The sequence below is a fragment of the Crassostrea angulata genome, chromosome 6 (genome assembly GCF_025612915.1).
Source record: "Crassostrea angulata isolate pt1a10 chromosome 6, ASM2561291v2, whole genome shotgun sequence".
Classification (NCBI taxonomy): Eukaryota; Metazoa; Mollusca; class Bivalvia; order Ostreida; family Ostreidae; genus Magallana; species Magallana angulata.
In genome coordinates this window covers 29,278,984-29,304,919 of record NC_069116.1, presented here as the reverse complement: position 1 = coordinate 29,304,919, position 25,936 = coordinate 29,278,984, and the positions used below count along the sequence as shown (strand labels likewise).

At 32.4% G+C, this 25,936-nt stretch overlaps 3 protein-coding genes across 3 annotated transcripts in view; 2 read left to right on the top strand and 1 right to left on the bottom strand.

Moving 5' to 3' along the window:
- LOC128189828 (L-fucose kinase-like) overlaps positions 1 to 25,936 on the bottom strand; it is a 53,058-nt gene extending 27,122 nt beyond the window's left edge. The window contains exons 1-13 of the mRNA XM_052861597.1: positions 25,872 to 25,936; positions 25,563 to 25,643; positions 23,141 to 23,292; positions 21,380 to 21,430; positions 21,040 to 21,165; positions 16,246 to 16,318; positions 14,740 to 14,834; positions 14,343 to 14,423; positions 14,051 to 14,170; positions 12,716 to 12,890; positions 2,825 to 2,964; positions 995 to 1,159; positions 751 to 864 (exon numbers count right to left, since the gene is read on the bottom strand). Of these exons, the coding sequence (XP_052717557.1) occupies positions 751 to 864; positions 995 to 1,159; positions 2,825 to 2,964; positions 12,716 to 12,890; positions 14,051 to 14,170; positions 14,343 to 14,423; positions 14,740 to 14,834; positions 16,246 to 16,318; positions 21,040 to 21,165; positions 21,380 to 21,430; positions 23,141 to 23,292; positions 25,563 to 25,641 (1,371 nt within the window). The 5' untranslated portion in view covers positions 25,642 to 25,643; positions 25,872 to 25,936. The remainder of the gene's footprint in view (positions 1 to 750; positions 865 to 994; positions 1,160 to 2,824; positions 2,965 to 12,715; positions 12,891 to 14,050; positions 14,171 to 14,342; positions 14,424 to 14,739; positions 14,835 to 16,245; positions 16,319 to 21,039; positions 21,166 to 21,379; positions 21,431 to 23,140; positions 23,293 to 25,562; positions 25,644 to 25,871) is intronic.
- On the top strand, positions 3,350 to 5,335 carry LOC128189832 (neuronal acetylcholine receptor subunit alpha-10-like). The gene has a single exon (XM_052861601.1). It carries the CDS (start codon positions 3,764 to 3,766, stop codon positions 5,321 to 5,323), a length of 1,560 nt encoding a protein of 519 aa, XP_052717561.1. The 5' UTR covers positions 3,350 to 3,763; the 3' UTR covers positions 5,324 to 5,335.
- Positions 8,994 to 10,825, top strand: LOC128189831 (neuronal acetylcholine receptor subunit alpha-9-like). The gene has a single exon (XM_052861600.1). It carries the CDS (start codon positions 9,114 to 9,116, stop codon positions 10,737 to 10,739), a length of 1,626 nt encoding a protein of 541 aa, XP_052717560.1. The 5' UTR covers positions 8,994 to 9,113; the 3' UTR covers positions 10,740 to 10,825.

Below are 25,936 nucleotides of genomic sequence, written 5' to 3'. Positions count from 1 at the left end.
TTGTCTTTTCTACCGGTACTTCTTCCAAGTAATAATTGTTCAAAATTCTTAACATAAACACATTTATTATTTTGCAAGCATGTATTTTGTTTATATCACAGGAGTTGCTACAACCTAAATTCATATTTGTAAGTTAGACCCCTTGAGGGGTTATTTGACATTTTTATGTCTGTTTATTTTAAAATGAACTGAAATTAGTAAACCATTAATGAAACATCGAGAAAGTGATGATGTGTTCCGTTTAGAGAGTCCATTTAACCTCATATACCAGGATAAACTGTACGTAATTCATTATAAGTATGTTCACTGTAACCTTGTTTTACTGTGTATGCTAGCCACAAGTACTTATATAAGGAATAAGGAATCATTCTTTGAGTATTATGAGGTGATAATTTTGGTTGGGGTATGATCAAATCCAATAAAGCCCGAAGGGCTTTATGATAGATTTGATCACGCCCGCCCAAAATTATCACCTCATTATATTCAAAGAATGATTCCTTATTATTTATATTTATATAATTTTAAACCGTCTTATGATTAAATATTTAATTATAAATAAGCAAACCGCACTGGCACCTCAATTTGGCTTTATGAATTATATAGTACAAAATCGATACGTATTAGCGCTATCACAGGCAAACACACAGGAAAATGTAAATATTTGAGTTTCAATTACCAGACAGTCTTTGTTAATGATCACACAAACTTGATGAATAATGGTCACTGCAATTATTTTTTTTTTAAACGTACCTGAATTTTGTCATATCTACCATGAATGGTCAGAATATCTCTTGTAATCCCAAGAGTCTGTAGGTGAACATTAAAGGATTGCACAACCATGTAATCATCAATAGATATCATTTTCTGAAAGATGAAAATTCATAGAAATGAAAAAGAGCTGAAAAAAAAGTTTAATAACATTTTCTTTTCGTAAATTCATTCTTAAATATTTATAGGGCCATTTACAAATTTATCTTGACCTTTGACCTTTTACCTTAAAGTTCTCCACTTTGAGGCCGGCTACATAGCAGTCTTTTCCAATGGTGACACTGCCACGTATCTTACAACAAGAGACTACAGATTTGTCTCCCACGGTAACATTCCCATAGAGGGCACTGTTCATGATTGTCGTATTGTTTTCATCTGTTACACAGCTAGACTGTTGCAAAAATTCAAGCATTTTTTTTAAGCATATGAATACTGTGGAATAAATTTTTTTCATGAAGGTCAATATTCGTGGGTAGCCAAATTTTTCTAGGTTTGTTGGGACGTAATTTCGTTGGTACAAAGTTTGGAATGATTTTAATTAATATTAAACAAATGCGTTTGTGGGGATTTAAATTTGAGGGCAAGGGTTACCCACCAAAGCCACGAACATTGGTCCCCCAAGAACAACGATGATTCCACAGTATCTTTTCTTAATAAGCACATCTTAAATTCAATATACAAGTGACTTAATATAAGGTACCACAGGTAACTAGATAGGAGGTGTTTTATGTATATACATGTCTTGATACTGTAAACCAACTTTAATTCACGTGCGAGAAATTTTCGCGAGGGCCTCATCGTCGCAAATATTTCTCGCCGTGATGTCGTTTGGTTGTTATAACAAAACGGGTCTGGATATGGTTTGATCGCAAACATTAGTCGTCGAGAACCACTTTTGCATGAGGAAATCGCAAAACTCCAGAACAAGATCGAACAGAAATATGAAAATGAATAATTTCAACTGATTTTTTTTTTTAAGTCTGAATTCTAAAAGCAGTTAAAAATATTATGCATTCAAAATAAAATATTAATTTAACATTCTTCTTTCAGCTTCAAAAAGATCCTGGGTCATGATGTATGATTGACCAAAAAAGCATGTCAATGAGATAAACTAAATAATAAGTATATGCTTGAGAAGTATGTGCTTTCATATACTTCTGTTGCAATTAAAATGATTTAAATAACTTACTTAATTAACTATCAGTTAGAGTCAATGAAAAAGTGATTCAAAACCAATTCAGAGAGGGAAAGTTTTATGCAAAACAAAATCATTTTGAAACATTATGAGCCAATTCATGCACTTATCAAATTTTACCACTTAACCATATGTCCCTGGTAATAAGGAAATTACCAAAAAGTATGCAAAAACTTAGAGAAGCAGTCAAAGAGATTTACTAAATATATATACTTGATTAGTGCTTTTAATATAATTATGTTGTAATCAAAGTGATTCAACAGAATTATTATCAGTTCAAATGAAATTCAAAACCAATTCAGAGAGGGAAATTTTATATCCTACAGATAAAAACATTTAAATGCAGGCATTGTTTGCAAATCCTCTAATTAACCATATGTTGCTTCGTTAATGGGGAAATAATCAGTAAGTATGCTTTTCAAACTGAGAGGAGAAATCTCATTGCATAAGGAAAGAGAACTGATTCTTTTAAAAGTTCAAAAATAAATTTAGCTCTGATCGTAGTGGTACACAATTGGTAAATTCATAAAATTCATACTTAGAAATATTTATCCATTTCAGCTAGTTCAAACCTTAAAAATTCGTAGCAAAATGCTACTTCTGAAAGTAACATATTTCTTTCATCAATCAACCCTTGTTAGTATATGTGTTTAAAATTTTGATACCCCATTAGGGCTTTTTCTTGACACACCCACAAACACTATATTCATTCTACGTAGCTGTCACCATTTTAAAAAAAATAAAAATAGAGGCCCCCCCATGATTTTTTCTTGTTCATTCTTCTAAAAGAGTCAAATATGGAACCATTATTCTTTTAAACAAAAGTGAAATGAGACCAGGTTATATGGCTAAAAAAAATACCTCAATATATGAATGTGTTCTGTTGGACCAATTAAATGCCTTTTCTGGAAAATTATTACTGTATGGACAGATCTGTATCAATTTTTTGTGATCCTGGGCCTCCCCAGATAGATAATGGAATTGTCCAGATTCCACTAAACCTGAAATAAAAAAAAATAATTCACATAATAGAAGAATCTGTAAGTTTCACTGATCTATACCCTTTCTTAATTAGAATTAAAACTATTTGAGGCCTAATTCTAACTTTAAAAACATATATCCCTCACACGTACTCTCATTCCAATTTCAAGAAAAAAAAATACCTAAGCAAATGCTTTTAATGGAGAAATTAAGTAAAAAAAAGTCACCATAAAGACGTCAATTTTGAGTCCCCTGCAGAGCTTCAACATAATTTTTTATGACTATATCGAGAACATTATAGCAACAATAGTTGGCTTCCTGACGCTTCCTCTTTTCTTATCTGATTCAAACTTTAATCAAATTAATTATCTTGTAATTTTAATTGAACATTGACATCAATCCATTCATACATAATTATGTATGGTACATATATTTACTATCAAATTATTTTTTTTTCTTGTGACAATATTATGCATTTCAGAAAAAAATTCCCATTGTATGTTCTTCCTGTGTTGAAGTTCACAAGAGACAACAGTCATTAAAAACATAAAATATTGTTAAAAAAGGAAGTTTGCAACAGGCAGAACATTTCTGTAACAACTTGAAACTAATACAGTCTTGATGAAGACAGATTTATTATAGCTACAAATGTTTACAAACAAATCTCTTCAGAAAGAATATGATACAATTTGGAAAGTACAAGTAAGGGAAAATATCATACAATTGGGCGAAATGGTTTTGTAAGGACATTTCCTGATGATACCTCTTGTAACTGGGAGGAAACACTCCGTATAAAACAGACCGATTTCTATCCGAAAAATGAAAATAAAAGGTCACTTTGATGAAACTGCCTACATCCCTCAAAAAAGAAATATCATGGGGGCTAAACTCATCTTCATGTTCTCTGTTTTATTCTCTGGTTTGGATTTGGGAAAAGCAAATGCTTACACAACAGGCCACACCTACCCACATCTGAAAAAGTTGTATGAGAAAATGCTGGGGAACTATGATAAACGGATACTGCCAAAATGCACAAACGAACCAGTGAATGTCACAATACAGCTAGCACCAAGAGAGATCGTAGACATAACAGAACCATTAGAAGTTGCAAAGTTCCAGCTCTGGGTCCGGTTATCCTGGTTTGACTGTAACCTGGTTTGGAACAAGTCCTCATATGGAAACATCTCTACTTTTACAGTTCCAAATAAAGACATTTGGATACCTGATCTGACTCTCCTGGAGGATATAGATTACACTGCCAACATGCCAAACATGAAGCTATTTCGAGCAATGGTCAGCAGTGATGGAATCGTTCATTTCAATTTTTTAACAGTAGTGAATACAGTTTGTCAAATGAACTTGCAATACTACCCATATGACGTTCAGAAATGTGGTTTCACCTTCATGTCTTGGGTCTATACTTCTAGTAATTTGCACATCCAACCCTTGTCTGATTTCGGAGATCTTACAAATTTTTCTCCGAATCAGGAGTTCATTGCAGCAGAAGTCACAGCTCAGAGTATTAGAAAAGACTTTCCTTGCTGTGGAGGGAATTTCTCACAAGTGATTTACACCCTCAAGTTGAAAAGACGTCCTGCGTTCTTTATGGCAACCATTGTAGTGCCATTTTTTATCATAACTATGATCTCTTTTGCTGGATTTGCTCTCCCATCCATATCTGGAGAGAAGATCACCTTCCACACAACTATTCTGCTTGCCACAGTGGTGTTTTTACTCCTGGTACAAGATCAATTCCCTTCCACCTCTGAAACGTTCCCAAAAATAGCCATCTATTTTTCCTTCAGTATGATATTAAGCTGTATGTCTTGTGTTATGTCTTCCATTGTAATGTACATCTACTACAATGATCTGAGTGGGAAAAAAATGAACAAGTGGATCAGGAAAATTCTGATAGAATGGATGGGAAAGATCATGTTGGTAAATGAAAGAAACCTTCCATATAGTGCAAAAAATACTCCAGCAGAAATTATCCAAACGAAACCAAATGTCACACAGGAAGAGCTTCGTAAAAGCAGGAAAAGTCGCAAAAGTCTTAAAATTCTGGAGGAGGCTTCTCACCGTATTACCCAATCAATGAACGACGTGCAGTTTATAAACGGTTTGTATAGAGAGAAAAACAGGGCTGAACATGAAGAAAATTTACCAAAATTGAGAATGCAACAAAGTCAATCCTATGATCAGTGCGAGGGCAACTCCATTATAGAGCAGGACCTTGACCCTTCTACTAGACGCATGAATGACTGGGAGTTACTGGCGTACACGCTTGATAGGTTCTTCACGGTTTTCTATGTCTCCATGACAGTTTTGAATTCACTGGTGTTCCTGATTATCATGAAAAGTCATGAAGCTGCTCAGTAGTTCAGGCCATCCTTAAAAAAGCGTTTTTGAATTACAGCCTGGATTTTTTTTAGACCCAGGAGGGAGGGATGGAGGGAATTTTTTTTTTGAAACTTTTTTCAAGCTTGAAGTTGAACTAACTAAAAATTGGTAAAAAAATGAAAATCTCCCTATAAAAAAAAGTTTTTTTCATTTTTTTGCTGACAAAATTTTATCAGCGAAGTGTAATTCAATGAGGCGGGAGCTGGCAATTCCAAGCAAACACTTATTTCATTCAACAGATTTGTTCAAAATATGAAAACCTTGAAAATGAAAAATAAATGAAAAGATGACATGAAATATTTAATGATAATAACTTTATCAAACAAGGAATGGAAAGTCAAACAAAAAAAACCCCAGGAAACTTGACACAACAAGGAACAACACTGCCTCGACTGAGTCAAAAGAAATTTTTTTTAAAATAAAGTTGCTGAAATTTAAACCAACGAGGAAATAACAGCTTTCAAATCAAACATTATTCATACTGAATTGCATTTGTACATTACCAAAAAGTCCTTAATATGATTTTAAATGATTAAATCTAAGCATCAATACGGAAAAGTGGTTAAGTTTATTGCATACTGCATAGTAAATCAAAGTATATAATAGGTTAATATTAGATTCTATATGCAGAATATTAACATGTCATCTTTTTTTCATTTTAAAAGATATTCCATGTATTTAATTCTATTACATTTACTAAAAAAGGAGGAAAGAACATTGTTTATAGAACAATATGAGCTGTATTTTTCATGCTGAAAATTTTCATTGTGCAAATGTAATTTACTACAAAAATGACAATCATTACATTTTGGTATACAATGTATAAACTTTTGTTTGTCATAATTCTGTGGAAAGTGCCATTTGGAGAGCTTGATTGAAGCAAAATTTCATTATTGCTGTCCTGTACAAAGTAGTTTACTACATGTATATATATATTCCTGTTGGGGAGAATTCCTTCTTTTTATAAAACTTAATGAATTATTTTAATCTTATTTATCAAGGTTTAAGTTACATGCAAAATTATATTAATAATAGCAGTATTTGTCAGCAATATACATTTCTAAAAAATACAGCTCATATTGCTTTAAAAGTTACTTTAATGTTTTAAGTGCTTAACTGCTAACCTTTTGTATACCAGAACAATGTACTTTTTATCATATAACGCTATTGTTATGTTAGTATGATATCCCTTTCATGACATAAATTGTTCTATAAATATTATGAATCTTGCAATCATCATTAATAAAACTAACCATAGAAAATACTGCACATGTGTTAAACTGTTTTGCCATTGTATCTTTTTTTTTTTTTGGGGGGGGGGGGGGATGGGGGGTACATGAAAGTTACTTAGGGTTGTAATGCTCACCTGAATATGTTACAATATGTTAATTAAGGAGTCAACAAGGTTCATGGAGGTCATGAAGGATCAAGAAACTATAAGGGTCTGGTATTCTAAGGTTTTATTAAATTTCATTTGATAACTAATGGAGAATAATGACCTGGCCCATATAAATATGACTAAAATACCAATCAGGGAGGTTAAAGTTATTGCACTTTCACTTGCAAGATCTGAAGAAAACCTTTATAAAAATAAGCTCAATAGCAGAGGAGCTAAGGAGGTAAACAGAAACATATCTTAGGGCAACAACTTTGTTGAATTTTAGTACAGAGTTTTTTAGTACATGTTTACCCAAGTATGTGCTTGTGTATTACATCAAGAGACATGCAGTCTTGGAAATGTCTCAGCAAGATTTAGACATGGGGAGAGAAATTATGATTTCAAAGAGATTTGCTATGATCTTTACATTTGACCAAGAACCTGATGGTTCAAAAGTCACTACTTGTGTGAAGTATAAGCCAGGTATGGCTAAATGACAGATATATATGGTCTGGACATGTATTTTACACATCTGCTGTGACCTTGACCTTTGACCTATGTTTGAAGTCAATGCACTTTTACCAAAAGGCACTCTGTGATTTAATCAAGTACAAGACAGACTGTAACAAATGAAGAAAAAATAACTTGTATGCTTCAGACATTTAAGTGATGTTGGGGTGAACAGACAAAATAATCACTTAACCTTATTAAGCTGCTACGCGCGACAGTTGTAGCGCCGAAATTTCAGGTCCGCCACTGCTACGTGCGACTATTGTCATTTTTCCAAGAGCAAGGTTTCCCCAAGCCTTGCTTTGAACAAAAACACGATTGCTATTCTTAGGAATGAAATATGATTAGTCAATTAATGTTTTCGGAAGGTTTCTAGAGTTTTCCATAGTTTAAAATAAAGTCTATAGAGCGGTAAACTTCTGACAAATGTTTTGAATTGTAGCCAAAATGGCGAACAATGAATGAAGCGACGAGACGAAAGTTTTGAAGTTTTTTCACGGTGATAGCAAAGAAGAAAATAATTGGATTTAATCCTGCAGTACATAATTTAGGAGATGTTAATTTATTAATTTATGTGTCTTTGAGGGACTTTATGCCAAGAAATGAGCAAGAATTTTATGTCGATCTCGAGGTAGGCTAGTCGCTTGTTGATCCACCGCCATTCAATATCCCATTCACCAGAGAGGAAAAATTAAACGCTATAATGGAATATTATGAACCCTTATCGTTTCTAAATTATTTTTCATGATATATTTATGGAAATTCTTGTTTAATTGATCAACATCTATACCAAGAGATGTGTACAGTCTGAGAATGTGAACCAGATCAACATTAAAAAACAGTGAAAAAGTGTTTGATGTATTTCTATATTTTTCAGTTATTTTTACCTATAAATTTTTTACCCGATGTTCAAAAATTATATGAATAAAAATGAATCCCAAAATATATGACTTATTGATATAATAAGGAACTTTCACAGTCATTTGGGTTCTAAAATATGAAGAATGGAACAATAAAAGGTATTAATTTTAATTTATTTTCACATTTGAATGTACCTAGATTGATATATATAAGTAAAATGAGGAAAATGAGCATTGCATTGAAATCTTCAACATTTTCTCTTGCATTTAAATATAAGTTTGGTAACTGTAGCATAAATAGTTGCTGAGATATATTATTTTAAAACTCGATGGTCCATTACCATGAATTGTAATTAATTCAGCAGTGGCGGCCATCTTGGCAAAAATTTAAGCAGCAGCCTAAGGGTTAATATGGTGCCCACAAAGTAAGACCTTTATTATTATAGGTGAATAATTATAAAAGTAAAATGCTTAATCAGTGAACTTGGTTTGGACAGTTGTTGGCTTTAACATGATGGGTACACATGTAGAGAAATCATAAAATGTTCCAATGTCAAGTTTATTTTAATCTAAATTTTACCACAGTTACCATATTGAATCTATTCCCCTCATGTTTTATATTGCTCTCAAATAACAATATAAAACATAAACATAACATCATGAGGTTGATAAGTTAAGACACAGGTCTTCTGTACGTGTATAAAATACTTCTCTTGGATATCAAACTGCAATTGCATATTAAAAATAGAATTTATAATCACAATGATTTAGAAGTCTGAACCATTTAGAAGTTTCAGTTTGGAATATCCATTTTCAAATCAATCCTTTCACGTTTTTTTTTTTTTACGATTAAGGAAATGATATTCTTTTATTACTACATTTAAACTATTATATCACATATTTGCTTTCAACATTTACAAAAAAGATTCAATAACAGAGGAATGGAATTACCTTTATCTTATCATTAAAACATTTCCTCTTTCACGGGAATTTGATTCAGACAGAATTCATTTAAACACAAATGACAGGAAATTATTTAAATTCAAAAAGGTTCTGTCAGTGTATTATTTGCAGATATTTGGTGAAACAATCTCAATCAAGCAACATGGAAAAAATCACCCTCATGCTTTTCCTTTTCTGGTGCTGTCTCAATAATCTGGTTGTACCATTTAGTGATCTTTCGAATAATGAGACAACTATGTATCAGTATAGGACAAAGTTGTACGAAAAAATGCTGAAGACTTATGATAAAAGAATACTACCACAATGCACTGACGACCCAGTGGATGTCAAAATAGAGCTCGCACCTAAGGAGATAGTTAATGTTCAGGAAAATCAGGAATCCGCTAAATTCCAGTTGTGGGTCCGACTATCCTGGTTTGACTGTAACTTGGTCTGGAATAAGTCCACACATGGAAACATCTCTTCAATTACTGTTCCAAATGATGACATATGGATTCCTGATTTGACCTTAGTAGAGGACATTGATTACGTTGCTAACATGCCGCAAATGAAGCAATTTCGTGTACTGGTCACCAGTGATGGAAACGTTCACTTCAATTTTTTAACAGTAGTGAATATAATTTGTCCAATGAACTTAACATACTACCCTTATGATATTCAGATGTGTAATTTCACCTTTTTGTCTTGGATTCATACATCTAAAGAAGTGCATATTTATGCCTCCTCTGATTTTGGAGATCTCGAGAATTTCTCTCCAAATCAGGAGTTTATTGTTACAGAAGTAACAGCTATTAATGTGAAAAAAGACTACCCTTGTTGCGGAGGATTTTTCTCACAAGTGACTTACACAATCAAAATGAAAAGGCGTCCAGTTTTCTTCATGGCAACCATTGTAGTACCTTTTTTCATCATCACAATCATCTCTTTGGTTGGATTCGCTCTTCCATCCATATCTGGAGAGAAGATCACCTTCCACACAACAATTCTGCTTGCCACAGTGGTGTTTTTACTCCTGGTACAAGATCAATTCCCTTCCACCTCTGAAACCTTCCCAAAGATAGCCGTCTATTTTACGATTGCAATGATATTAAGCTGCGTTTCTTGTGTTATGTCCGCCATTGTAATGTACATCTACTACAATGACTTAAGTGGAATGAACATGAACAAATGGATACGACAAATATTCATAGTGTGGATGGGGAAAATAATGTTTGTAAAAGAAAGAAATGTTCCACTCAAAGCAAACGGTCAACAAAAGGCTGACACTATGGAAATGAGACCAAGGGTTTCAGGCAAAGAATTCCGAAAGAGAGGGGAGAGTCGGAAAACCATAAAAGGCTTCACAAGACCCGATTGTATAAGTATCTATGAAGAAATGAATAACGACCAGTCTACGAATGGTGTCCATGGGGAAAATACACAGAGAGATCAGGAAAATGAAACTTTTGCAAAAGTTAGATTCCAAGAATTTCAGTCCAGTAATTACAGCAGCAGCACCACCAACAACAACAGGGCATCCATTTATTATAGTTATGAAGACTTTGACCCTCCAGCTCGGAGAATGAATGACTGGGAATTACTGGCGTACACGCTTGATAGGTTCTTCACGGTTTTCTATGTCTTCATGACAGTTTTGAATTCCATGGTGTTTTTGATCATCATGAATAGTCATGATACTCTTTAGCAAATTTATACTGTAAATTCCTTATTTTACGCAAGTACCGGTATTTAATTCCGCTATTCTGCTGTTTTGCATCAAATTGCAAGAACATAAAAATAAGAGAGAGATTTTAAAATCTGCCAGGACTGCTTCTTGTGATTTTACATGGAAATTAATACCTCAAGTTTAATAAGGAATTAACAGTACTATTTACCCATGTAAAGATCAAAATTTAACTCATACATTGCAAATTTTGTATAAATGATAGACAACAGAAATACCGGATATATATAACACAATTTATAAGTACAGGTAATCCATTTCGTTTAAGTATGCGCATCACCTATCCAGTGAAAAGAAAAGGTGTCAATTTAATATTTCCCTCAACATGAATGTCAACTTTTTCTTTTTGGAAGAAATTTGATACCATAAGGAAGGATTAATTTCTCAAAAATTTAAAAACAAAGGATCAACTAGGTGCCAGGTAATTGTTAAAGCACTCATCTTGCAAAATAGTGCACATCAAATGCAATAAATACTGGACTGTGCTTGCTGGCCATTTTCCATCAAGAGCGCTCAATAGAATACGTTTATAGTAGTATTTTAAACATTAGTCAAAAAGTAATTGCTCAGTGTCCTTTGAAATGACATGTTTTGCATAACCATTGACTCTCAAATCATTGGCCTTCCATGTTTTGCAGGGCCATTGTAGTTGTGTTGAATCTTAAATTTTTCATATGTATCGCATACATGTAACTGTAAATTTTCATATCTTAATTGAATTCTGATTTTGTTTGTTCTTTTTATGGTCTTCTATTTAGGCTTAGTGTAATATATGCAATAAATGATTAGAAATCATGTTTTGTTATACAAAATACTTGGTACTTCAGCTAAAGTTAAATGGTTTGATAGTTACTGTAGTAATTGGCTAGTAAATGAAATACATGTTATCTACTTTAAATGTTCAACCTCAATCACATTTTATAACATTATGGAGGACCAGTGAATGATAAATTTTTTGACCCATTTGTTTCCATTAGCATGCTTTTCTTGACCTTTTCCGTGTTATGGCAAAAAAAGTTCAATGTTTGGAGACGTTGGATGAAGTCCGTTCCATCAGGCGGAAAGTCTTAGGCATGTTCAAAATTTGGAAAGCAAACATCAGAAATAATTATAAAGTGTGCGCTTTCAGTATGGTAGCCATTGGTACATGTACCTGCCGTATTCAGTTTCATGAAGTAAACCAGACCGGGTTTTCTGCTTAACATTACAGTAAAACACGCTTATAACGAAGTACCAGGGACAGGTGATTTTGCTTCATTATAAGCGTAATTCATTATTTCTATCAAGTTTACAACATGTTAAAAAGTCACATGGAATAGGAATCCCTTCCCTGTAAGCGTCAATTCATTATATGTGTGTTTGCTATAACCATGTTCTACTGTATTAGGATATCAAAAAAAACTATGAAGCCAACAATTAACTTTTAAATTAAACAGGGTACTGTATTATACATTGTTTTAAATATATACATGCATATATATTCATATACTATAATAGTACATAATATCTTATCATTCTGATCTTGCATCTGAAAGGCAAGCTAGCTGCCATCAAATTCTTAAATACATAGAAATTTCCTTTTGCTCTGCTCAAACAAGAGACAGGTACAATTTGATTGGAAAAACCTTTGGCTCAGACATGTCAGTGATAAATGTGTGGGATATGGAGAGACCTTAATTAATGAATGGCTTAATTTAACAAGAAGGATGTTATTGGCAAAGGAAGAAAAAAGGGGAATCAAATTAAATCAATTGGGGGGGGGGGGGGTCTTCACTGGTCTAATTACCAATTTGACTCTCAAATCTGCGGAAATCCCTTGTTTCTGCAGAAAAATCACAACACTGTAAAAAAATATATTCTTGGCCTCTTCTCCTTTTACCATATGATTTTACCTCATGCTGTATTCAATTTTTTTTATTTGAACTTCATATACTTACATGCCCATATCTTGTATTCTCCAAGCTCTTTCCATAGCAATGACCTTGCTTTCCTCATCCTTCTTTGAGTTTCTGAATCACCGGATGAGCCAGCTCTGCTCCACTTGCCATCTACAAAATCGGCCTCAGTCACTCCTGTAGCCATTGGCATCATCACATCAAAGAATAAAGATAGCTGGCAAACAGATGAAAAAAAAATTGTGAAAAGAACTTTCCTCACACAGCAGAAAACTTTAAAAAATTAAGCCAGAAACTGTTTATAAATTAACTTAATCATAAACTCAATGCATCGTTTTCTTTAAAGATGATATAATTATTGCAATCACAAAAATTCTAAAATTCTATCAATATTATTATATACTGTATAAATATTTTCAAATCTCCAAAGATTTTCTAAAACAAACAAGAGTCTTACAGCCTGAGTTACAGGCCTTGACAGTCACCTGATGTCCAAATCCCTTGGACGGGCCTCTCAAAGGGTGTCAATTTTGCATTTTAAGATACATTTTGGAGTCTAAACTGCAATCCAAAATGCCTTTGACTGGTATCCTTACGATTTATAAATTGATTAAACTTTTGGTAAAAAGAGACCTGCAGGCTTTTAATGGTTGTTCTTTTATAATATTCATGGTTTCATTTAAAATGCACATAAGCACACAAACATACAATGCATAGGAAATTAAAGTCAATTTTCTAAAATATAACACATGTTTGATTTATTCTTTGGGATGGGAGAAGGCTATATGGACTTCATAACCATGCATTTTGTTTTTCTAAAATATATGGGAGTAGAGAAGAAGATTTTTTAAGATTAAATAAATATATTTTCACTCTATGGTCATACTGGGCTATGAATTTAACAATTTATGTAGAGAGCTACATTACATCATAACAATGCATTTAATTTTTTTTCACATGTGTGGGAGATGATGATTGAAATTTTGACTTTTTTTGGGTTAACATATTTGGCCCCGCCAAATATGGGCACCCATGGTGGTATTAAAAGTCTTGAATTTCATAATTTAGATTCCTATTTTTATAGACATGCTTCAAACCAAATATGGTAACTATTGGCCTTGTAGTTTTCAAGAAAAGTTAAAAATGTAAAATTGATAATGCAAGACACAAGTCACAAAATGACTAATGAAGACCATTAGCAAAAGGTCACCTGAGTGACTCAAATAAAAATTGTAAGGTGTGAGGCAATAAAAAAGGTGTTGGGAGCTGTAAGACTTCCATATCAAGATACGAATAGACTACTGGTTATAAACGTTATGCATCAAGTTGAGACGCTATTAGACCTGATGAAGACATCTTGTCAAGGTAACCACAAACCTGGATTGGCAGTTCTCCACTGTCCAACCCCATGTACGTACACGCATCCAGAGGCGGCTTGACATGGAATGCCAGAAACTTCTGAGCAATCGCGTAGTTAAAGAATACCACAGAACAGACCTAAAGACACAAATTCAACAAACTTTAAGGTCTTAAATCTATAACTAGTAAATGAAAGGAGCCTACTGGAATGAATGGCTTTAATGTTGTTACAACTCAACTGCACCAAACTGGTAGGAGAATATTTTTGTAGGAGAAGTCCTGAAATGTTTTCTGATTTAATTGTACTCACGACAGGAACCTGTCCATCCTTAATTTCACAGCACTCTAAGCTGCCTACATCTTTCTGATAGAGAATGTTTTCAATAAAGCCCTGTCAATCAATTAAAAAAACAAATACAGTTGAACTTCGATATCTCGAAGACTGATACCTCGAATACAATGGATATGTCGAAGTGATTTGTAAGTCCCAACTTCTTATTTTTTAAGTATTTTACTCTCGATATCTCAAATACTCTGATATCTCAAAGTTTTTAAACAGTCCCATCTAGTTCGAGACAATGAAGTTTGACTGTACAATATTTGAACAAAATGGATTATGTACATGTAAACTCCCTTGAGTATGTCAAAGCAAGTTCCAACATCATATAAGTACAGTTGGTTTTGTACCCTTTGCTTTCGTACTGTACCTCTTTGTCAATTTTATAGACTCCGTGGCGTTTGCAGTACTGTGGTGAAGCAGGAACAGTAATGGCACAGGCATCACAGTTCTTCCAGGGAATGTCTACAAAAACATCTACGTTTACACTACTTCTGAATCAGAAGCATGAAAACAAAACGTTTGATGAAATATGGTAGTTTAAAAATAGAGAGATAAAACATATCAAAAATAACATTTTTATCTGGTCATTTGTGAAAAATGATTGACAACAGCATTTACATATATAGGATACATCAGTATTTGTTATACATTCATTGAAATGTTTAAATTAAGATGTACTGGTGTCAAATAATATTTTGAACCCCGCGAATTATTGATCCCGGGTTCAAAATATTGCTGCGATATATTGAACCCCCCCTCCCATAAAATATTGAACCCAGGGTACTTCCATATGCACTAAATGTAGCTCTTTTTGTTAGCAGATTCTTGAAAACACGCAGACTTAAAATAAGCTCAAACAACTTTTCTTTTTCAGTGAGTGTTCAATTTACAGTTTTTTTGACAAAAATTGCAATTACATGCACATGTGTATACATGTACAATCAAAGTCCCTTTAAATTAATTTTTTTAATCTAATTGCATATTTTCTTTGTCGTTATGAAAAAGTTAAACATTAAATCAGGGTGCCCTGACTTACGACCAAATTAATGAATGCTAATCAAAAACAAACTAATCAATGTTTCATTCTCATGGCTGTAAAATTTTGCCATGGACATCAGAGTAGTTGTATAAATATGGTTTTGTCTAAGTTTTGTTCTTTAAATATCATTCCATGAGACTGAAAATATTTACGACTCTGTCGTAAGTTGTTTTGTAAAACGCAGCCCAGTTAATGAGAATAAATCATTATAAGAAACATTTGATAAGCTTAAATTACACTGGATATACTGGTATTTCATTAGCTTTCTTGCATGACCATATAAGGTTAAATGTTTTTATCTATCTTTGTTTGTGATCTCTCATCTACCTGTAAACCAATATTGGACTAATTGTGTGCACAAAAAGAGTTCTTTCTGGTTCTTTTTGGGGACATACACATGTAAACCGTTGTGGTCTTTGCAAAAAAAATTACAAAGCCCATAACACTGAGTTATGTAGATAATTCATATTTTTTCTGCAATGCCTACTACCAATAAAACCAATATTATACCTTTTGACCTTTTGAAACTGGGAGAATTTCCTAAGCAAAACTTATCTTCCTGGGAGACTTTGCATAAACATGGTAAATGACATTTTCTCTCTTAATTAAAAACAAGTACAGTTGAACTTTGATATCTCGAACACCGATATCTCGAATACAATGGATATGTCGATGTAATTTTTAAGTTCTAGCCACTTGTTTTTTAAGTATTTTACCCTAGATCAAACATTTTCTATTGGTTGAGAGAATTTCTCTTAAAACAGATGTGAACAGTACTTGAAAATAACTACAAACAACTGAAACAATCACAATATTTCTTAGGAAATATCTTACCACATTCCTTGGGAAGGGAGAGAAACATGTCTGTACTGCTGACCCATAGTCCTGGTCCAGACTTTACAGCCAACTGTAAAAATCAAGTTCACATAAAACAAAAAGCTAGTTTTCAAGAAACACTGCGCAAGTTTACATGAGACACTGAAGAAGTTTACAAGAAACACATAGCAAACTTACAGTCAACAATGAGCAGTTTACATGAAAAAATGATCAAGTTTACAGTTAGCAATTTACAGCAGGGAACAATGATTAAGTTTACAGTTAGTAAGTTACAGAAAACAATGATTAAGTTTACAGGAAGCAATGAGCAAGTTTACAGGAAACAATGAGTAAGTTTACAGGAAGCAATGAGCAAGTTAACAGGAAACAATGAGTAAGTTTACAGGAAACAATTAGTAAGTTTACAGGATACAATGGACAAGTTTCCATTAAAAAAATGATAAAGTTTACATGAAACAATGAGCATATTTACATTTAGTACTTGAATAGCAAGTATACAGGAAACAATGAGCAAGTTTACAGGAAGCACTGAGCAAGTTTACATTAAACAATGATCAAGTTTACAGGCAACAATGCACAAATCACAGGGAGCAATGAACAAGTTTACAAAAAACAGTGACCATGCATAGAGATGGTGCATTTAGTTAAGAAGCAATTTTTTTTTATCATTTTAAGTTGCAGGAAGCTATCAAATCACTTTTTATTATAAAAAGACCCTCAATGGAGAAAATTATCAACAATTTTTGTTAAATTGGACTTTAATAGGATTATAAGATATACTACTTAAAAATTGCTGAAAATCTTAAAATGAGGGGCAGATATTTGACTAATCAAAAAAAGTCATTTAAACATCCTTTTATTTTTATATAAAAAAAATTTCCAATTCTGATCAATACATGTATAATTATTTTTCTTCAAAATCCAAAGACAATGGCAGATCTTCATTGACAGAAAAATTCCAAAAGACGGTAATTAACCCCAGGATGTTTGTTAAACAGGAATGCCTCTGAATATGACCAAGTTATGAGATTTATATACAATAGTTCATTGACATGTATATTCATCAAATTTCAGTCAACAGAGAGACGTGTTATATGTGCAGTTTATAAAGTCAATGCACTGACTAGTCCATCCATTGTTTCATATCATTATACCCTTATATTTACATTTTTCAGTGTCTTCGTCTGTGATAACACTACCAATTGACTTTGTAATGTACAGTCCAATGAATGTCAAATGATGCATTTTTGGGACGCAAGCAGGAGTTTCATTAATTGAAAGAAATCAAAATTACATTCTGTCACTTTTCTAATATTTAAAGGCACACTTGCTGTAAATCAAAATATATGCATATGAATAATAAATATAAAAAGAAGTAATAAGGAATCATTCTTTGAATATTATAAGGTGATAATTTCGTTTGGAGCATGATTAAATCTATCATAAATCCCTTTCGGCTTTATTGGATTTCACCATGCCCCAACCAAAATCATCATCTTTACTTTATTACTTAAATACTGAAGAAATAAACAGCAATTTAAGAAGTTCACAGGGATATGAACTTGTTTGGTCTTGTGATTAAATCCTGTGAAGCCCAAAGGGCTGCACGAAAGATTTGATCACATTACCAACCAAGTTCATATCCAGGTGAACTTTTTAACATTGCTGTTTATTACTTCTATTTTCGTTTGATAAAGAAAAATTGTTCAGAATTGTTAAAATTACCGAGATTCTATGTTTACAATAATCTAAAGCGATAAGCGCGCGCAATGATCATTGTGAAGTCTTGAAAAAGTTTACACAAAATTGAACATTTTCATTATTTTATAGGTTCAAATAAAGAAACATATTTGCATGTAAATATATACATGTATTAATTCTTTTATATACTTCCTACCGACAAAAGGTCCAACAAAACAAATGTTTATTCTACCAGTCTGACAAGTTTAATGTAGACCTTTTAAATATTACCGTGTTTACCATTAAGGTAAGCAGACTTGTAAGTGACAGGAGTCTTGAAGTGCACACACTGAATGAATGTTTATTTCTCTCGAACCATACCAATGGTACATGAGGTAAAAAACAACAAAATTACTTATAAAATTTATGTAAAAATGTCATGTTAGGAATAGTACAGAAATTTACTGTAATTAAACTATTTAACTTACATTTGCTGCAACTTTATTTAGCGATTTACTGTAAATAAACTGGTTTGCGACGACTATTTCGCAATCATTCATTTGAATTTTTATTGATATTCTGTAGTAATTTATCATAACAAATTAATTGTAAACAAAAATTATTTCTTCTTATATTTCTTACTTCAGTCGTTAAGATTGATTCACTTTTTCGATCATTATAAACATGCTGCCATGCATATTGATCATAGGAAATTTATTTGGCAAGGTTAAAGTAAAATGAGAATCATACAAAGGATAACTACTGGGGGAAAACATTATTGGGCAAAAGTGAAAAACAACAGAATCATGAGCTTTTTTCTCTGGATTCAAAATAAAACTCTGGATGAAATCTTAACCAAGTGTCTCTGGAATTAGTCTGGGTAGGGCCTACTTGTTTATACACAGTTGAACTCTCCCACATGTGCTAATCATGCCTGCCGACTTCGATAAGATCACAGGTTGACCCATGTGTATATACCAACACATAGTAAGAAGTCACACAGAGGTGTGAACAATTATCATGATTATGTACACATTGTATACTGTAGATTCCTTATTTTACATGAGTACTTAATTCCGCGATTCAATGTTTTACCATCAAATCGCGAATGCCGTTATTATATCATAGTTTCATGTAGATTACATCTGTCCCAAAATTAAAAGCGAGATTTTAGAATTCGCGAGGCGGGCTTCTCGCGATGAAACGCGGATATTAATTCCTCGCGTTTAATTAGGAATTTACAGTAAGCCATACGGTATATGATATATCAGTAAGAGTCTGAACTAAAATCTTGACAAATAATTACAGCAGCGATAAATGGTCGGTAACATTAGCGGTGAAATGAAATTTCCGGTGAACTATACTCTGTCCTGAGTTTTTGCTTCCACCACTTTTCCCTTGACATTTCAATAATTATAGATATCTTTGTGCTCAAACTACATTCATCCACTAATTGAAAAATTATTATCTAGCTGTTTTGATATGTCCAGCCCCCCTCCATCCCTTCAGGTTTAAATACACAACCAAAAATAGAAAGTCTACAGGGATATTTGCATTGCACCAGCCATGAAATAGCCCCGATGATAACGTTGAAAAATTGTGCAACGTATTCCAAGTGAGTTACGAACGGTGAAAAGATGTAAACATTTCCTTTTATAAATCTCCTGGAATAATTTGTTTTCGTTCCTGTGAACTTTTATGAGTGAAAAATGATAATGTGTCAAAAAAGATATCTTCGATATTTTCCCTTTTATCAATTTCAAATGTATTTCTTTCACAAGTATGTGTATTTTAATTAAAAATCATCAAAAGGTGATGGAAGCGTTAACTATTCATGCCCTCAGGCTAGGTTATGTACTATATCCCCAGTTAACACCAGTTTGACAATATGGCAGAGAATTGATAAAAAAAAAACGATCTTAAGTTATCAATACAACATTAATCCTTACTGAATACTGGGTTGAATATTATGGTGCAAATTCAGGCATTTTATTACAATGTGTAGATTTAAGGAATGCATTTTATTTCCCTTTTGTTTAAAACTGTAAAATAAGAGAAAATGCTACTGTAAATATGTTATTGATTCAAACCTCTGCAATTTGTATTAATTCAGACTCTAGCTGTAATTTTTCGACCATTTCTTCGAAGTCAACCTACTTAATTTACTTTTTGGCTTAAAACCTTGAAGCAAAATTGAGTCATACATTTTGTACCTGTGTTGGTACACTTCAACTGACGTCAATTATAAATAAATCCAATTAACACCTCTAAACGCTGTTTGATTTGATTTTTAATCTTGATATTTTTTTGTAAACATATGAAAAAATATCAAGATTAAAAATCAAATCAAACAGTGTTTAGAGGTGTTAATTCGACTTATTTATAATTGACGTCAGTTGAAGTGTACCAACACAGGTACAAAATGTATGACTCAATTTTGCTTCAAGGTTTTAAGCCAAAAAGTATATTAAGTAGGTTGACTTCGAAGAATTGGTCGAAAAATTACAGCTAGAGTCTGGATTAATACAAATTGCAGAGGTTTGAATCAATAACATATTTACAGTATATTTTCTCTTATTTTACAATATATACAACACTATAAACCAGATCTCTGACACTCACGTTTTTACAAATGTGAGATGTGGTAATTCTATACAGCAGAGCTAGAGCATATTTCATTTATTTTTAATTTTCACCTTTTAAACCTTTATTACCAAGAAAGTTGTTTCCTATAATTGAAATCATCTAAATGAATTTACCGATATACCAATGACTAATGCTATTCAATTTTGTATCATGGAAGAAATGATTTTGCTACTGTCTACGGGAAATATTTGTCACCGTTTTATTTTTGCCCCTTTCTCCCTTGTTGAATGTTGTCTGCAGGCAAAATTATGACTGGACGAATTCCAATGTCTCAAATTATCTCTCTTTAAACACAACTACACCTGGGCAAATTCAAGATGGAGCAAAACTATTTGCAAGCGAAGAAGGGCAAAAATAACCCTGTATACAGTATAGACTCATGCAGCATGAGAATGATCACTCTGCTCAATTTAAAAAACACCATAAATGAACAAAATTTTTCATGATGGCTGGTAGATACAATACCTTTTCAGTGATATTTTTGATAAGGATGTCTATATTGCAGATCAATCCATCATATTCAGGTGTAACATATGAGGCAGGTAAAGTCACAAAAGCCCTTCCGCACTGGTCATATGGATACTGCCGACCCTTTTAAATAAAAGTGTCTCCAAAAAATGATTTGAAAATTGAAAGAAAAATTTTACACTCGTAAGGTATTAAAAACTTTTAACTAATAAAATAAATGATTGATCCAGTTTATAAACATGAATGTACATACAAAATTATGTAAATGTATTAATTTAAATAGATAATACCAGATCAAAATAAGTTTTTACATTTCATTTATATACATATCACTTACGCTGTGTAATATAAGGATTTTTGACTGCTCAAGAACCTCTGCACTAATAACCTACAAAAAGCAACATTAAATATTGTAATTAAAGAAAGATAACTCATATTTAGTCTTATAAGTGATACTTATGATATTGAATTTTGAACTCTTTTAAGGTGGCTCTATACACCACTTTTTGATGACGCAGTACGCAAAAAAGTAAATCTGGAAGCAGGCAATTCCGGTACTGGCTGATTTAAACTGAGGCGAAATGTATGGGGGCCGCTCTTTTGAAAAGTTTGTTAAATGAATAGATTGAATTTCATTATTGGAAAATCCATTACTTACAAGTAATGTGGTATGTGATACCTTCACGTTGTGTGGTATTATTTATCGAAATAAACAATAAAATCAAGTATAATTTTTTAGATAGTTTCTTTCCCATTTCGTATATGTTACACGATAGCGCAGTGGTTTCGTGGCTATCCTGTAGGTCATGAGTTCGAATCCCGTTGTGAACAATAATTTTTTTAACTTTCCAAAATTTTCTAAAACGTGTTTTTTATTTGAATACAGTGAAAGAAAATTCTAAACGTGTGAAAATATTGCAATTATAATATACTTTAATGCACATTAATATCGACACCTTAAGGGGATGGGAGGGTTGCTTTGAATTTCTCTCAGGTTGGGATACATAAATCCTACTAGCCTAGTCAATTTTCCCCTGTATTTATTTGATTTAGTTTTGCATTAAAGCGAATATATTCACTTATACAGGCCTATAATGAAGTATGTATGTATTTATCATTCCATCATGATATTTAGGAAATTTTCTTCAACTCAGAAATGAAAAATCCCCAAGGTGTTTTGGCCTTGGGACTTAGGAACGATAACCCTTACCTGAGGAACTTTCATACCAAATAAAATTTAAAATATTTTTTGTGTTTATTTGCAATGATTTTCATTCAATTTTTTATGTTACATTTATTAAAATACATTTTCTTATAACATTAAGCAACTTTTTCAGATGATTTGTCAACAGAGTAAGAAAATATGAAAAATTATGTTTTGGGGAAATACTTTAAAAAATTGCAATAATAACATGTTTGAATGTTAAGAAGTGTTATAATTTTTTTCATGTGTCCGAAGGAAATATCCATCATATGACAAAAAAAATTCTCTCAATTTGTTAATAGCTGTCTTTTAAAAAAATATTTTACAAAAACACGAAAAAACATTAAAAAAATTCTTTAAAAATACCTATAGTATCCCTATCATTATTTTATTATTTGATAAGTATATGTTTTGTGGTTTTCTATTGAAAATTGGAATAAACTGTGGGTGTATAGAGCCACCTTAAATGAGTTAAACATTGAAAATATTCTTGAAAGTTGTACATGTAATTAGTAAAGTTTATAACAAAATGGCACTTCTTGTCAACTTTTTTGGGGTGAAAGGTGTATTTTCAATAAGAGTTATGGTTCATAATTATACACATAATTCAGAAAGTCTCAAAGCATTATTTACTAAACATACAGCTTATGAACAGTAGAATAGTGTATATTAAAATGAAGATTCTAGTCTGAGGTTTTTTGACATTCTGAGTTAAATTTATTTTCTTAAGTGAATTTGATAGGATTTATCTATGTGTTGTGTTCTTTCTATTACAAAATTACTTTGCAAACCGGTAGCCAATTTTTTTTTTCATTGATCGCATATTTCATTTAAAATAGTCTGCAACGTATCAATATAATTATTTGAATAAATACATAAATTAAATTGGCTTACTGAATGGCCTTGTTGGGCACTAATGTACTCTGTGATTGTCAAAAGAGCATTGACCGTGGCACCTCCGCTCCCTACATTGGATTTTGGATCCTCCACAGTTAACAAAATTACATCTTTGTGAATGTATCCTTTTGCTTGTCTTAGCTCCAGCTCTATTGTACATAAGATATCTAATTAATACATGACTGATGTTAACTTTGAACTAATTTCATTATTGTGCTTAAAGACCGAGAAAATAAGCATCGCCTTCAAATTTAACTGGTCAGCGTGCCCCTGTAAAACAACTGAATTGAGGCCCCAGATTGGATGTAAGAAAATGATTGACATTTGTTTACTTGTCCTGTGTATACCATGTCTAGCACTCACGACAATTGCGCAATTAATTTTTGTCTTTTGATGGATACCGTGAAAATAAAACGCCATGTCTTTATAATAAAAAAAAACTACTGTTGACAGTGATTAAATTAAATTTTCTGCTCTGTGAAAGATATGAATTAAAAATTTACTCGTTCTTGGTTTATGTACCACACCAAACGCGCTGATCACCTGCAGTCTGTCAAAATCACGTGGCGCCGATCATCTGTGAAAACTTTCTTTTATTAATAAAGATGTTTGTGAAAAATTGAGAATACAGAATTAAATTAAATCAAATATTGCGTCCACGATTTATAACTTTAGTTATCATATTTCTTTGAGAATTTTCACGAGCCGAAACCGAAAAAGAAACAAGTACAGACAACTCTGGAACATGCGCAGCAGGTCGAATCATGTGCACTTGAGCAGCTGATCGGAGAAGTAATACAAACGTATATTGTATAAATGTTGCATTAGTATTTGAGTACGGTACCATGATTACATATTTCATAAAACATTGCGATAAACTCTCACTAGATCCCGTCAGAAACTTGTTTAAACAAACGAAAGATTTTGGCCATGTACCACACGGTTATTTCATGCTTTTATACGATATTTTTCTAGATCATTGAAAAAAAAATCTGTTGAGAGCATTTTAACACCTCGTGTATATAGACATGTATATACAAGCGAGTGTGTTTCCCCTCGGGGCTTCACACCTTTATCGATATAGTCTCCACCCCCACCTGAACTTACCTGAGGTAAACCACCCAGTTAAAAACCACAGCCTTTAAAGCCTAACTCATCAAATGAATATTTTGGACAACAGATCAATACTGAAAGTCTCGATTAGGTGCACAGGCACATACATGTATATATAACATTTAATTCTTAATTTTCTTTCACGTTAAATTCTTTTCATTAACGTTAAATCAACAAGAAATATTTGTAACTTCATAAGTGATGCATTTAACATAAGAAAATCTATGCACTAATTATCGCATAGCCCACTACCTCCGTCACTTTCGGGAAACTCCTCGCCGTTTGAAATCAAGAACGATTATGACGTCATTTTTTACATGTCAAAAATCTTTAATCAAATGTCAACAATTTGCAACGGTTAAATTTAAGAATGGGTCAAGAAATAACAGAATTAAACCTTGTTCATTTTATGCACCATTAATTGTTTGAAATCAGCTAAAACTTTTTCACGGGTGCAATAAAATATCGATATTTCTGGCATGCGGGCCCATTCGATCATTTACGGTGGTCAGCCATTTTTAGAGAGGTCAAGATGAAACATTTCACATGTAATACATTTTTGATTAAGGTAATTAATACATTTTTTTCAGTCCACAATAGCCTTTATGCACTACTATTGATGATAACGTCAAATCGCTAATGCCGATACTTTTGCCTTATACAGGGTATAGATATATCCGGTATATCGCTATTTGGAATATGCTCTATTCTAAAAATGTAATAAATAAAAAATATAATAAGTAATATATTAATTAATGATATAAAATATTTGAAATATGTAAGGACATAAATCAAACGGCATCCATACATTCTGAAAAGGCCATTGTGATTGTTGTTACATGGACCCATTTTTTATTCTGGCGATCATTTCATTTCGATGAAATTAAAAACAATTTAAATTGTATGCACCATTTTTACTTATTACAACTTGACCTAGATACAAATGGAGTTTTAACTAAATTGTTAATGTGTCTTCATTCCCTGCCATATATCATAGAGCATGTGGGTGACGGAGTTAGGTTCATAAGATATAATAAGCACGTGTGATAAACGTCTTATTAAGAGGGCTTATTTGTATAAAAATAAAAATATTTTTGTAAATAATTTTATAAATTATATTGTTTCAGATTATATTTAGTGATTGCAAATGATAAAAACCACAAAAATAATTTACAGAGAAACGCAGGAGGTTTTCTGCTTATGGTGACGGAGTTTGGGTACTCGGGGATATATCTGTATTCTGTGTGTATGACTTGCACTTCGTGTGGTTTTTGTCAATAAATTGAATTGAATTGAATTAACCTGCCTTTTTGAAATGCATATGCCCATTCCTTGATAGAAGTTGTTAAGACTATGGCAGTCCATCTTACTTCTGAAGCTGACATTCCTGGTGGTGAAAGCAGGATTAAAATAAGTAAGAAAATAGTAAATTAAACTTACATGTTAATCAGGAATAAGCTGTAAATTGCAATGCTTAGCATTTGCATTTTACGCTAAAACAGTTGCAGAAAAATATTTGCATCTGTTACAGCTTGAATCTGCTGATTCAGATTTTTTTTTTCAAATTGCATGAATTTAAATTATTAAAGCATCCTGTTTATTGTAAGGATCTTACCGGAGGCTAAACAAGTTTCTCAGGTTGTCATATGATTGTTTTCAACACAGGAACTCATGAGTGCT